Genomic DNA, 13121 nt, shown 5'->3' with positions numbered 1-13121 from the left:
TGCATGCAGCTGTCAAGCACTTGAAATGTGGGTATTTCCAATTTTTGAAATGTTTGCATATCACCTATATTGGGTTAAATTTAAAATAAATTCCACCTGTTTTATTTTACCTTTTAAAATATGACTACTGGAAAATACAAAATTTCTGAGATTATTCACATTATATCTCTACTGGCCAGCACTGATTGGCACTGTGATTATTCTACAGTTTTTTTTTTTTTTTTTTTTTTTGAGACGGAGTCTCGCTCTGCCGCCCAGGCTGGAGTGCAGTGGCCGGATCTCAGCTCACTGCAAGCTCCGCCTCCCGGGTTCACGCCATTCTCCTGCCTCAGCCTCCCGAGTAGCTGGGACTACAGGCACCTGCCACCATGCCCGGCTAATTTTTTGTATTTTTAGTAGAGACGGGGTTTCACAGTGTTAGCCAGGATGGTCTTGATCTCCTGACCTTGTCATCTGCCCGCCTCGGCCTCCCAAAGTGCTGGGATTACAGGCGTGAGCCACCATGCCCGGCCTAATTCATCTTTTAATATGAAAAACAATATGACACAGCCATAAAGAAAAGGAAATCATGTCCTTTGCAGCAACATGGGTGCAGCTGGAGGCCATTATCCTCAGCAAACTATTGCAGAAACCAAAAACCAAATGCCGCATGTTCTCACTTGTAAGTGGGGCTAAATGTTGAGTACACAGGGACATCAAGATGGCAGCAACAGACGCTGGGGCTACTGGGGTGGGGAGTGAGGGAGAGGGCAAAGGTTGAAAAACCACCTGGTGGTTACTATGCTTACTACTTGGGTCATGGGATCTGCCTTAGCCCAAACCTCAGCATCTTGCAGTACACTCATGCCACAAAACCTGCACACATACCCCCTGAAGCTGAAATAAAAGTGGACATTATATGTATATAAAAGGAAACAGTATTGGCCAGGAACATCACTTCCCTATTTTGCCCTGCTACGCGATTGCCCTGTGGCTTTGTGCCAAATTTCCTTGACTGCGTCTGCTCTGGATGCTTGACGCTCTGGTTGTCGGTTCTTTTTGAAGGTCTTCCTACAATTGCCGCTTCTTTGTCCTCCCCTGCTGCTTCTTTGACTTCATTGGAAAATACTCCCGGAGGCAGAGTAAGAAGACTCAGTACCGGGAATACCTTGACTTCATTAAAGAAGTGGGCTTCACCTGTGGGTTTCACGTGGCCGAAGACTGCCTCAGGATTCCTTCAACCAAAAGAGTACGTCTTGATTCTCATTGTTGTTCTTGGCGGTGTGTCGGTGTTCGGATGGAGAGCTCAGGACTCTGTCACAGAGCCGTGAACCATGCTGTAACGTTCAAAATGTTCCAGAACATGCTGGTGCTGATTTCTGTGCCTCTGTCACTGACGAGGCCCAGAGGCTTGTTCTGTCTCATGGTACCCTCCTTAAAGGCACCCCGGTGCTCCCTCCTCCAGGCCTGCAGAAGTCCTCGCCAAGCCCTCCTTGCCTCTCCAGAAGCTCTGAGCGGCCCCAGGGGACCTGCCCAGAGGAGGCCTTGGTGTGGCCTGTGGCTGAACTCCCCGGGGAAAGTTCCTGCTCCTTCAAGTCGCAAATAATTGGCTGCGTTTGAAGTGTGTTTCAGAAGTTCACAGTGATTTCCCATTTTCTCATTAAAGGCCTGGTTCATTCAGATTCACCAGAAATGTCATGTGGGCAGAAGGTGGCCCGGGGACTTTCTGTGAGCAGCATGACCGTGCCTCTGAACCTTGTATGGACAGGGCAGACTTAGGCCCTCTTGCCGCGCCAAGGGCTTGACCTTTCTAAAGAACCATGGAAGTGTTTACAGCCGCTCACCTCAGTCTCTGGTGACTTTGACAACAGTCTGTGGCTGGCAGACAGTGTGCTTTTAAAAAATAACCCCATCACGTCCAGGCCACAGAGTTTGATGGCTGCCTTAGCAAGAAAGGGCCCGGCTGATCTGAGCGAAGCCTCAGCTCTGCTGCTCGTGGTTCACTCCGACTGATCGCAGAGCTCCACAAGCCTGTCCGCTTCTGTGAGACCAGGAGGCTGTCTGGTGCTTTGTGGAGGCTTAACAGGATGATGTCTTCAGAGCCACGGCGGGGAGGGCATGTCGTGGGCACTCGCTGGCCGGCTGCAGTCATAGCCGTGCGCCAGGAGCAGCGTTGGCTGGTGGCACAGGCCTCAGGGCTGCTGGCGCTGTCACTGCCCTGCTACCATGGGAAGTTACCTTAGGACTTGCTGCTGAACCGTCCTATCATCCTCTCAGTGTCCTCTGTTTTGACAGGTCTTGGTCTTCTGAGGTCAGAACTGATTTGGGGAAACTGCCAAGGTTTGGGTGCTCTAGGCAGGTCCGAGGAGCCTGTGGCTTTGATTTTTGTACTTGCTGTCCCATTACTAATTGGTAGAGACCATGGACTGTCGCTTCATCTCTCTGAGCTTCAGTTTTCTTATCACTGGCAGGTTTGGGGATGGAATGTGAGAGTGGATGTGAACGTGCTTTGTCATTTTTAAAGCAGTTCACACACAGCACATGTCTGGTGAGGCCTGGGTGTGTGACAGGCACTGAGAATTTAAAATCCTCCTGGAAGAGCTGGGGAGCAGAGGTGTGGCTGTCACGTAGTGAGGAGGTCGGCTTCCTTATCACCTGCGCCTGGCCTTGTAGTTGATGCCTGGAGAGGAAGCCCAGAAATAAGGCGCCCGTGCCATGGTTGGCTGGGCCTGCTTGTCCGGAGGGGACTCTGAAGGGCATCCTCCATCGGGGTGTGCCGGAAGGAAGGCGAGCATGCGTGGAGCGCCTCTGTGGCTCCAGGCCCTCTGCTCAGCCCCCATGTGCACTTGCTGGCTCTGGCAAGGTGGGGACAAAGCTGCCTCCCTTCCCAGCCCCTGGGGCACTCTGCAGTGTTACCATCAGCATGTGCCCCCGCCCAGGTGGCCAAGGGGTGGAGTGAGGGGCGGCAGCAGGAAAGCTTTAGGACGGTGCGGCTGCCAGGCCTAGGAGTGTGGATTCTGAGTTTAGGCGCCTTTGTTAGGTCTTGTGAAGCTCCAAGTGATGAGAGGGAGCCATGGGCTCTTACTGTTTTTTGTTTGTTTGTTTGTTTTTAATTTTTAAGTAACTTATATTTGGTGTCAGTTTTTATTTTTTATTTATATTCATTTATTTTGAGATGGAGTTTTTGCTCTTGTCACCCGGGCTGGAGTGCATTGGCACAATCTTGGCTCACTGCCTCTGCCTCCCGGGTTCAAGTGATTCTCCTGCCTCAGCCTCCTGAGTAGCTGGGAATACAGGTGTGCGCCACCACGCCCAGCTAATTTTTGTATTTGTAGTAGAGACAGGATTTCGCCATGTTGGCCAGGCTGGTCTCAAACTCCTGACTTCAGGTGATCTGCCCACCTTGGGCTCCCAAAGTGCTGGGATTACCGGTGTGAGCCACCGTACCCGACTGGTGTCAGTTTTTAAAATCAGGATTTTTTCATGATAGACGTTTAAAACTTGTGATTTGTACTCCAGGATGAGAGAATTCCATGGAGAATGTTGAAATAGATGAGCCAGCTAAAATACTTGCTTTGCTCTTTTCAAACACAGGTCTGTCTCATTGGGAAATCCAGAACATACCCTCCCTCCAGAGAAGCTTCTGTGGATGAAAAGAGGACTCAGTACATTAAGAGCAGGCGGGGCTGCCCTGTAAGCCCACCTGGACGGGAGCTTTGCCCTTCTCCACTCCGGGTTGCTGCTGGCAGTGCTGGTCACTGTGACGGTCACCAGGCTCTGGGCGCCAGGGTCGGGTGTGTAGCCAGGGCCCGGGCCGCTGAGCGTGGAGCAGGGCCCCAGGCCGAGGGAGCCTGGCTACCTGGATTTCATCCCAGAGAAAAGGCTGAGCGCGTGAGGAACTGTGCCGCCCTGCCGCGAGGCTTTGTTGACCAAGTGGTTTTGCAAGTGGCGAATGTATTGTTAGGCGGAAAGCGATTAAACACAGGAAGTTCTCGAAGTGGGAGTTTGAAGACCTGGAATCGGGGAGGTAAGCTGTCCGCCACCTCGGGCTAGCGTGCTCCCAGGCTTGAGGGCAGGAATTCACCTGTTCATAACCAGCATACAATGGTGTGGCCCTGTGACTACACACTGAAAAAGCCATTGATGGTGGGTGAACAGGCTCTCTTCAAGCAAATTCTTTAAAATTTTCCCAATAGTTCCTATAAACATAAAGGACTTTGGTATTTCCAGAGAGGAAGGCCGAGGCCAGGCCAGGAAGTGACAGAGTTTGGACCCTTAATTAACTTTTACAAAACAGGTTTAGGGGCTAGAACTACTCATTTTCCATCCAGAAATTATCCAAAGAGAAAACAGGTTACTGAGGCCAGAAAAAGGCACTGTCCCCTTGAGTATGCAGTAAGATTTGGAGCTGTTGTGATTCGATAATTTAATTCTCTTTGAAATCCCCAAAACACAAAAACCAGCCATGGCAAAAGGAGAAAATGACATCGATTGTTCTCATGGGGTGAGTGGTGCGTTGAAATTAATGGCATTCAGAGAGCCAGCCGGGGCTGTAAGGACCTCGCCTCCTTCCAGGCAGGAATGCTGCTTGGCCGCCAGAGGGTGGTGTGGAGCTGCAGCCAGAGCCTGGCTTCTCGGTTTTGGGAACTGGAGAAGAGCATGGAGCCCCATCCCCTCCTGGCCCCTCCGTCAGTGACTCCTGCCTGGCTGCCCGTTTGAGGGAAACCCTTCCTCTCCAGGCCTTGCTTTCCTCACCTGTGAATGTTGGGACAAAATCATGCCCGTTTCCTTCTTCATCCTTTGTCCTCTTGCGCCATGTGTACATGGAATGGGGCCGGGCCATTGAGCACAGACGGCCCCTCCAGAAATCATTCGAACCTGATGGTAGCTGGTCAGCAGAGCCTCTAGCCATCTGGCGAGAGTGGCCCTGGCTCAGTGGCTGATGGGGCCGACTAGCTGCTTGCAAATCACCAGGCACTGTGGGGTCTCTGGGTTGGCGCCTCTGACTAAAGGCACCCTGCTGTGGTGGGGCTGGAGCACAGAGGAGGAAGGCTGAGGCTGGCAGAGCATGATCCCAGCACAGGCAGCTGGGCCCCAGAGCCCCAGGGACATCAGTGTGGTCTGAAAGTTCCCATGTGCAGTAAGCAGTGACAGTTCTTGAGTGCAATTTGACCTTTAAATTCCCAGGAGATGACGGGTGCACAGATGTCAGCTGTGCCTGGGATGGACAGCTTTTGGTGGGTGAGGAGGAAGGAGGAACAGACCTGGAGATGGAGAGCGGGGGTGGCTGAGTGGTGGGCTCAGTCCTGCCTGCCCCTTGGAACCTGGGAACCAGGGCGCCTAACAAGCCCCGTACCCCCATCCCCTCCAGATTGGTGTCCGTGGGTCTGGGGCTTGTTAGGGGCTCTCCATGTGGCCATGCTGTGAGAAGGAAGGAGCTGTGCCCTTGGCCTCTCAGCCTACCACCTCCCTCCTGCCCACAGGCAGCCTTCAGGGCCTTTGGTCTCACCCCCACCCAGCGTGTCCTCAGACAGGCCCCTCTGTGTTTCTGTGCCTGTGGGCCATGTGTGACTCTGGCTCCAGGACCTCACCCATCCTAGCTCCACGTCTGCCCCTGTGGGACATTGCTGAGAAACAGGGTGGGAAGGGGCCCTGCCCTCAAGAGGCTCCAAGTCCTGCGTTGCTAGGAGTCAAGGCCGCACACGTCAAAGGATGAGTAACCAAGAGGCTGGATGTGCCAGGCCCAGAGGCACCCACGGCTGCAAGTGTGAGATTCCGCGTTATGGAGTCCGTGCCGGGCCAGAGGCAGGGGCACAGGGAAGGCTGACTGGGACGATATGTCATCTTTTTTAAAACACTCCCACTCCTCTCAGAATGGATTTGAGACAGACGAGAGGTTGACTCAGAAGACTGGCCGGGCTGGGATAGGAAGGACTCTCGCAGCAGCTGCAACAGCGGCTGCCCGCACCGGGGTCCTGGGTCAGCATTGTGGTGCCCTGATCTGTGGGGGTCCCACAGGCTCAGCTGCACGCAGGCAGGCACCGTCTCCTCCGCTCTCCTGCAGCTTGGAGGGTGCAGATAAGACGTGAAGTGCAGCACCTGGCAGATAGGAAGTTCCTGGCAAATACACATAGGAAAACCAGCTTTCATTCATATCCAGTTTGATGTTTTGGTAATAAATGACTTTATTGTCACCAGGTTTTCTGATTAGAGCATTTTGAAATACATGCAGGCTCTCAAAGCAGAAATTCGAATGGGAAAGAGACCATCACTGTGGTGTCTGTGCTGTTGCTTTTTTTTTAAACACATAGTGTGGCCTTGCTGGCCACCCTGGAGCCGGTAGCGCCAGGCCTGCTGCCACATGGTTGGAGCAGCCACTGGGGAGGCTCAGGCCCCAGGCCTGCCAGCTTGGCCTTCCTTCTTTAGTCTGAGAAACCCTGGCTCCAAACAGCCACCCCCTTCATGGGTCACCAGCGAGAAGAGCTTGAGGTGACCACCCAGAGCAGGCAGCATCACCTGACGCCTGGCCCTGTGCAGGCAGGAGGCATGTGTGGGGCTGCGCCTCGTCAGGCTGTGCCACCTCAGCTGGGTGGGGACACCGCGGCCCTCACAGTTTGGCTGCGGTGTGGTGTGGGTTAGTTGAGATGGAATCGTGGTCCTTCGTGCTGGAGTGCACAAGGCGTGAGTGTACGGAACTAAAATGGACCGTTTCTGCCTGTGTGACAGGTTTGTAATATTTTGTTGTGGTTTTAGGGAAAAAAAAACAAACCATTTTTCCACAGAGAGCCTATCTCTGGCAGAAGTAGCCAGTGAGCTGGACACGGAGACCCTGCGGAGGCTGAAGCAGGAGTGTGGGGGCCTGCAAACGCTGCTCCGGAACAGCCACCAGGTGTTCCGAGGTATGGGGTCTGCCCCTTCACCGCTTTTCTCTTTCCTTCCCTTTCCCGCTTTTTTCTGTTAAATAACGTTTTATTTTAGAGTGGTTTAGACTCTCACAGAAGAATCTGGCAGAAGCACCAAGTTCTACGGTGCTCCACCCAGCTCTGACGTGGGTAGCATTTGACCTCGGGGTGGGACGTGGGTCACCTCGTTTCCTCCTGGCTCCTCTGGACCTTGTCCCATGCGATGTCCCCAGGCCGGGCTCCCTCCCCCTATGTGTACTTGCTGACACCTCAGCTCCACTTGCTCCACACAGGACAGAGCAAGTCGGGCAGCCGCTGGCCAGGCCCCTCTTGGCTGGGGGTCCTTGTTTGGCTTCGTCTTTAGCTGCTGCAAACTGGAAGCATCCAGAACCACAGAGCCAGGCTGGGGAGTGGGAAGAGTGAACCCCTCCCCACAGGCGGAGGCCTGGACTCCTGTGGCCCTCGCTCTGCGGGCCTGGGCAGGGGGAGGTCCTGGTACCCAGCTCCACTGCTGGGCAATGCCCTGTGACTCCAGGACTGCCAGGGCATGGGGAGGTCCTGGTACCCAGCTCCACTGCTGGGCAATGCCCTGTGACTCCAGGACTGCCAGGGCATGGGGAGGACCTGGTACCCAGCTCCACTGCTGGGCAATGCCCTGTGACTCCAGGACTGCCAGGGCAGGGGGAGGCAGGAGGGCCTGCCACCCGCTTGTCCATTCACTCAGCCCACAAAGCAGGGCAGACACATCCCTGGCCTGCTGCAGCTGGCGGTGCAGTGAGGGAGAGGGAGATGTAGCAAGTGTTCCCCCAGGGGCCGGCGGTGTACACAGTTCCATCACCTGCAGCTTCCAGGTGTGCACAGAGGGGGCAGGGACAGGGGGAGCCACAGTTTACCAGCGCCGGCAGCTGGGGCGTTTGCCGTAACTTACTTCGTGGAGCTTTTTTTCCCCTCTTTCTGTAAGTATTTTAAAGTGAATACCAGCTAGCACCCTATTTCACCCCTAAGTACTTCCACATGCATCTTTAAAAATACTAGGTGTCTTGTGTCACCACCATGCCCTAAGCACACATTTCTGTGAGTCGCAATGTGCAGGGAGAACTGGCCTGGCCCAGAGTGGGCTCAGGAGGGCTTTACTTAGGAAATGACACTTGAGCTGGGCCTGGAAGGAAAAGAGGAGTCAGGAACAGAGAACAGCTTTTAGGCAGAGCGAACAGCATTTGCGAAGAGCCAGGGTTGGGAGGAACAAGAGTGGAAGCTGGTGGGGCTATAGCTGCCATGACCAGGAGAAGGACTGGGCCTCTGACGGATGGGTAGGGATGACACCGAAGTCACAATGGGAAGGAGTGGCCTGGCTCACACCCTAGCTTCTGGGTCCCCTGCCCATGAGGCTGCCATGGGGGTCAGGTGCAGTGCAGTATCTGGCTCTGTGCATGTGTGAGAGAGCACAGGTGTGTGCGCCATGCCTATTGTGTACACAAGAGTGCAAGCGTGTGGGTTTGTGCACACACACACTGCCTTTGGGTGCCCGCCTGCTCTTGGAGAGCTGAACTTGGCTTTTAGCTGAACTGGCTTCTTTAGGTGACAGTTGCTATTGGGTGGGGGGCCCGTGAGCATGGTTGGAGCCTCTGTTTCCCGGGACAGGTGCAGAAGCATGTTCCTGAGGCTGCCTCCAGGGTAGACACTGGGCCTGCAGTGGTGGCTGGGCTGGGCCTGCTGCCTGGAGTCTGTTCTTCCTTGCACAGAGCTTCAGGCAGTTAGAATATTTCCCGCCTCCACGGGGCCTCTTTCTGTTTTCCCAACGCTTGTTTTTGTTGATTTCCTGAAAGACTGTCCTTTCACCCACGTGGGTGAGTCTGCCTGTGTGTCAGTGTTTTTCTGTACAGGTCACCCTGGGGGACAGACTTGTTTTTGGAAACACTTCTGAGTAGGAGGCCTGGGGGTTGGGTTCCAAATAAACATTCTTCCCCAGTCATGAGAAAACTATGCTCTGAAGCTGGGTCTTATCTCTGTATGAGGTTTAGGTTTTGTTTTAAGCTAACGTGGCTAGTCTCAGAAAATGTTTACGAGAGTGAGGAATTGGAAATGTTTCCAGATGGCTTCAGGTCAGTCAGCCTGAGCATGACCTGTGAGGGCCACGAGGGCCAGCCCTGCCTCTGTCCCCGCCCCTTCCTGAGGCCACCGAGGGGTGGCTCCATGCTGGCTGGTATGGAACCTGGCACCGTGCTGCTGGGTACACGTGGGGCCTCATCGTATCCTGCACTCGGGGCAGAGCAGGCCTTTCCTCCTTGAATCTACAGACACGGCTCAGAGAGGTCCGCGCGCCGGCCCGAAGTCTCCCAGTGAGTGGAGAGGCCGTGCCACAGTCCAGGCCAGGTCTGACCCAGCACTGGCACCCCTGAGCCTGCGGCATCATCCGGGGCCTCTAATCCTCAGCCTGTTCCTCAGAGCAGCTTGGTGAGAGGGAGTGTCTGCTGTCAGAAGCAGTGGCGGAGGTGGCGGTTCCTGTGCGGAGTGAGAGTCCCAGGGGACGCGCACAGTAGGGAGGGAGGAGGCGGCAGGAGCTTGGGTCGAGCAGACTGTGGCCCTGTGGTTCCATTTCAAAATGAGGAGCGCATTTCCAGAGGAGGAGAGTCTTTTTAGCTGTTGGTTGTCTTTCTAGCTGGCTGGAGCGAGTGCCCCTGGAAGGCTGCCCCTTCTGGCACCTGGCCACATAGGGGCTCAGGTGTTATGGGGGCGCTGGGAGCTACCTGCCATGTCCAGGGTTGTAGACACGGGGAGTGGGTCAGCGAGGCTGGGCCAGCCTGGAGCCTGCCTGTGCCATCCTGGGAGCCTCATCTCTATCATGAGCGCCCGCTCCTCAGTCCTTAGACACCCTGCAGGTCCTGCTTCCAAAACATGGCTGGGTGTGCTCTTAACTCCAGAGCCACCTGGGAGGGCCTGCTGCCAGGTGGCCTGTCACGTTGCGGCAGGGGGGTGCCCAGGCTGGCTCTGAGGGTGGGAATCTGCGCTCAGCCTTTGGCCTCAGTGATCCTCACCCCCTTCTCTTGACAGGTCAGGGCGTCAGGCCAGAGGCCCCTCAGTGTTTGGGGTCATGTGCCCCATGGGGAGTTGGGGGGAAGCTCTGGCCCCTGGGGCTCCTCCTGAGCACCCTTCAGAGGGTTCCAGATCCCTCAGTGGCCGGGATGTGCCCTTTTGTGCTGCGCCAGGAGGTGCTGCTGTGAGGACGTCGGCAGAGCGTCGTGGGACTGCCTTAACCGTAGCCTTCAGGTTAAGCAACCTCAGCTCCCATGTTGGAAGGCGAGACAGAGAGGCGGCCGTGGGAGGGCAAACGGGGTCAGGCCTGGCCTTGGCGGTGCTTCCAGCCAGGCTGTGAGAGTGAGCCCCCAACTGTGTCCCTGGATGCAGCGAGGCGCCGCTCTCTAGGCTCATTTCTCTGGTTTCAGGGGGAAACTATTTTTAAAGTATCAGTCTGTCAAAAGCACACAGGCTTGTTATTGCCACACACAAGGTGATTTGAAGGCAGAATTCAAGCTTTAATTCCTACACTTTCAAGTTCTCCTTGGAATTCGGTGCGCCAGACTTCCTCACTGAGGCTCCTTTATTCCCCAGCCTTCTGCCGCGAGCGCTTGCCCAGCTTCCAGGGAGAGCCAGGAAGGCGGTGGCTGCTTTGGCCACGTGTCACAGGGAGTTGTTGGCTTCCCACAAGGAAACGGCCAAATGGGAGTGTAGGGGGTATCTTGGCCCAATTTGGGGGGCAGGGTCAGGAGGCAGCCTGGAGGAGGCCCGCGAGGCCTGGCACCCAGGTGACGAGCGGGCCCACAGCAGCCCTCTCCTGGCCCCACCCCACTCTGATGTCCCTCCAGCTCCCCAGTTTGGAGGTCAGCCCTGGCCATTGAGTCCCAGTGGCACTTCCAGAGTGGGTATCTAAACCACTGCGCAGAGGCGGGTACCCCTTCCTGTTCCTTTCCAGAGCCCCTTGGCCTCCCTTACTCCACACTTGCACCTGGAGGGGCTCCGGTTGGGAGGTGCATGTAAACCCAGTGCACCAGGATGGTACCAAGCAGAGGCCGCCCTGCAGCAGCCCTGTCCTTAGACTGTGTGGAGGGACCTGCGTCTTGCCCCTCTTTCTGCCTGTGATGCTGAGACAGTCCTCAGAGGTTAGGGCTGCAGTACAGATGTTTTCTCGTGTTCTGGCTCTCACACTGTGTTCCATCCTTCCTCCACTCAAGTGATCCTTCTGAAATGGTGGCTCTGCAGGACCTGCCACTCAGCCAGAGGGAAGGTCGGGGCCTCAACGATGAGGCCACTTGGGACCCAGCTCTGTCCTCTGCCCTCCCCTCTGGCTGTCCCTGAAATGAGGCCTGTCCTGGTGCAGTCTGTCCTGGGACACTTGGGTTTGCTGCTTCTCTGCCTAAAATGCTCTTCCTGGGCCTGCGCGGGGCTGCCGCTCGCCTCCCACAGGGCTCACCTTCCCTATCCTTGCCTGAAGACCCATCCCGTACCTCAGTCACTCCCACTGGAGGCAGGCTCTCTGTGACCAGCAGGAACTCTGGGCTGTGTCACGGTTGTATCCCTGACCCTGGATTGGCACCTCCCATGGCGTGGGAGCTAAGCAGAGGCTGGTGAATTAAGGAACTTTCAGGTTTACTTCTCAGTGTGTCTTTTCTCTGTTCCAAACCACAGTTGTGAATGGGAGAGTTCACATCCGCGACTGGAGAGAGGAGACGCTGTGGGAAACAAAGCAACCGGAAGCGAAACAGAGAGTGCTCTCCGAAGTCTGCAAAACCCGCCTCTGCTGGTTCTTCACGCATCACCCTGACGGCTGTGCTCTGTCCGCGGACTGCTGCCCATTTGCCCATGGGCCTGCGGAGCTGCGGCCACCCCGGACCACCCCAAGGAAGAAGATTCCATGAGCTGTGTCCTTGCCAGCCAAGGCCTGGTCGGTGGGGGCCAAACCAAGGAGAGCTTCCCCAGCAATCCTCAGTGCCGTGGTCTCTGCTCTGGCTGTGTTTCAGCCCACCTCCTCCCAGCTTTCTCTAGATCCTCACGCCGATGAACCATGTTTCATAAACATCACCCGCCAGAGAAGCCACAGTTACTCAGAAGCCCCCAGCTGGTTGCCTGGCTTGTTTCAGATGCAGCCACTTGAAACGTACACAGCATCTTCGTATCACAAAGATCGTGCATGGATCCTTACAGTGTCTCCTGGGGGAGAGCAGCTGGGGATGCCTTGCACAGGCCCCTCCCAGGGCACTGTCCGACGCCTGCCCCACCATGTCCAGCTCTGTGAAGAGGATGGGGCTCCCCAGGAAGCAAGACCGTATCTGCCAGCGTTTCTCACCACACTGGAGAGCAGCCGCTCTGGAGCAGGGATCCACCAGACTGGTATTTTTAAAAAAGGTATAAGGCTTGCTCTGTTGAGGTTGTTTTTACAGTTACAGAGAATAAAACAAAACACCCATAATTTCCTCACATGGGCCACTCAAGTGGCATGAAAAAAAAAATCATAGGTGAATTGTTGACAGGGCTTTAAAACTGTAAATATCACAGACGACAGAAAGGTAAGACCTACACCTTCCTCCCTCCTCCACGAGACCCTCTCCCCAGAAATACTGCAGCAGTTCTTTTTAGTCTTTCTAGAAAAAAAAAATCCTGATTTGTTTCTCTTTTATTTTATTGAGAGATGGGGTCTTGATCTCTCGCCCAGGCTGGAGTGCAGTGGCACGATCATAGCTCACTGTAGCTTTGAACTCCCGGGCTCCAGCCATCCTTCTGCCTCAGCCTGTCAAGTGGCTGGGACTGTAGATGCACGTCACCATGCCTGGCCAATGTTAGCGGCGGGGGTCTTGCTATGTTGCCCAGGCTGGCCTTGAACTCCTGGGCTCAAGCAGTCCTCCCACCTCAGCCTCCCAAAGTGCTGGCATGACAGCCACGAGCCATGACATCTGGCCCCGATGTTTCTATTTAAAGTTATTTCTGTGGTTTTATACAAAAGGTCACATACAGTCCACACTGTTCTGCCGTTGACTTTCTGCAGCGTACCCTGGTGCCTCTCCATTGGGTGTATCCACCTGGTTATTTGCGGCCGCCGTGTGGCATTCCATGGCAGCGCCGCACTCGTCACTCCTGAGCAGTGAGAATAAATGGGCATCCACTCTGAAGGCACCTCAGCTCTGCAGCACCCCAGGGCGGTGCTGCCACGGACCCAGACCCTGCCCTCTGAGTTCCGAGTCAGTCCCA

The 13121-nt window shown here is 55.3% G+C and overlaps 1 protein-coding gene across 2 annotated transcripts in view; it reads left to right on the top strand.

The window, feature by feature from the left end:
- TRMT44 (tRNA methyltransferase 44 homolog) overlaps nt 1–12351 on the top strand; it is a 33135-nt gene extending 20784 nt beyond the window's left edge. For both annotated transcript variants that reach the window (XM_025385940.1, XM_025385941.1), the window contains exons 8-11: nt 1045–1228; nt 3574–4006; nt 6762–6878; nt 11565–12351. In XM_025385940.1, the coding sequence (XP_025241725.1) occupies nt 1045–1228; nt 3574–4006; nt 6762–6878; nt 11565–11794 (964 nt within the window). In that variant the 3' untranslated portion in view covers nt 11795–12351. The remainder of the gene's footprint in view (nt 1–1044; nt 1229–3573; nt 4007–6761; nt 6879–11564) is intronic.
- The last annotated feature ends 770 nt before the right edge of the window (nt 12352–13121 follow it).

Source organism: Theropithecus gelada, chromosome 5, assembly GCF_003255815.1.
Source record: "Theropithecus gelada isolate Dixy chromosome 5, Tgel_1.0, whole genome shotgun sequence".
Classification (NCBI taxonomy): Eukaryota; Metazoa; Chordata; class Mammalia; order Primates; family Cercopithecidae; genus Theropithecus; species Theropithecus gelada.
Note: the sequence above shows the minus strand (reverse complement) of the source record. Positions and strands in the feature narration are given on the sequence as shown.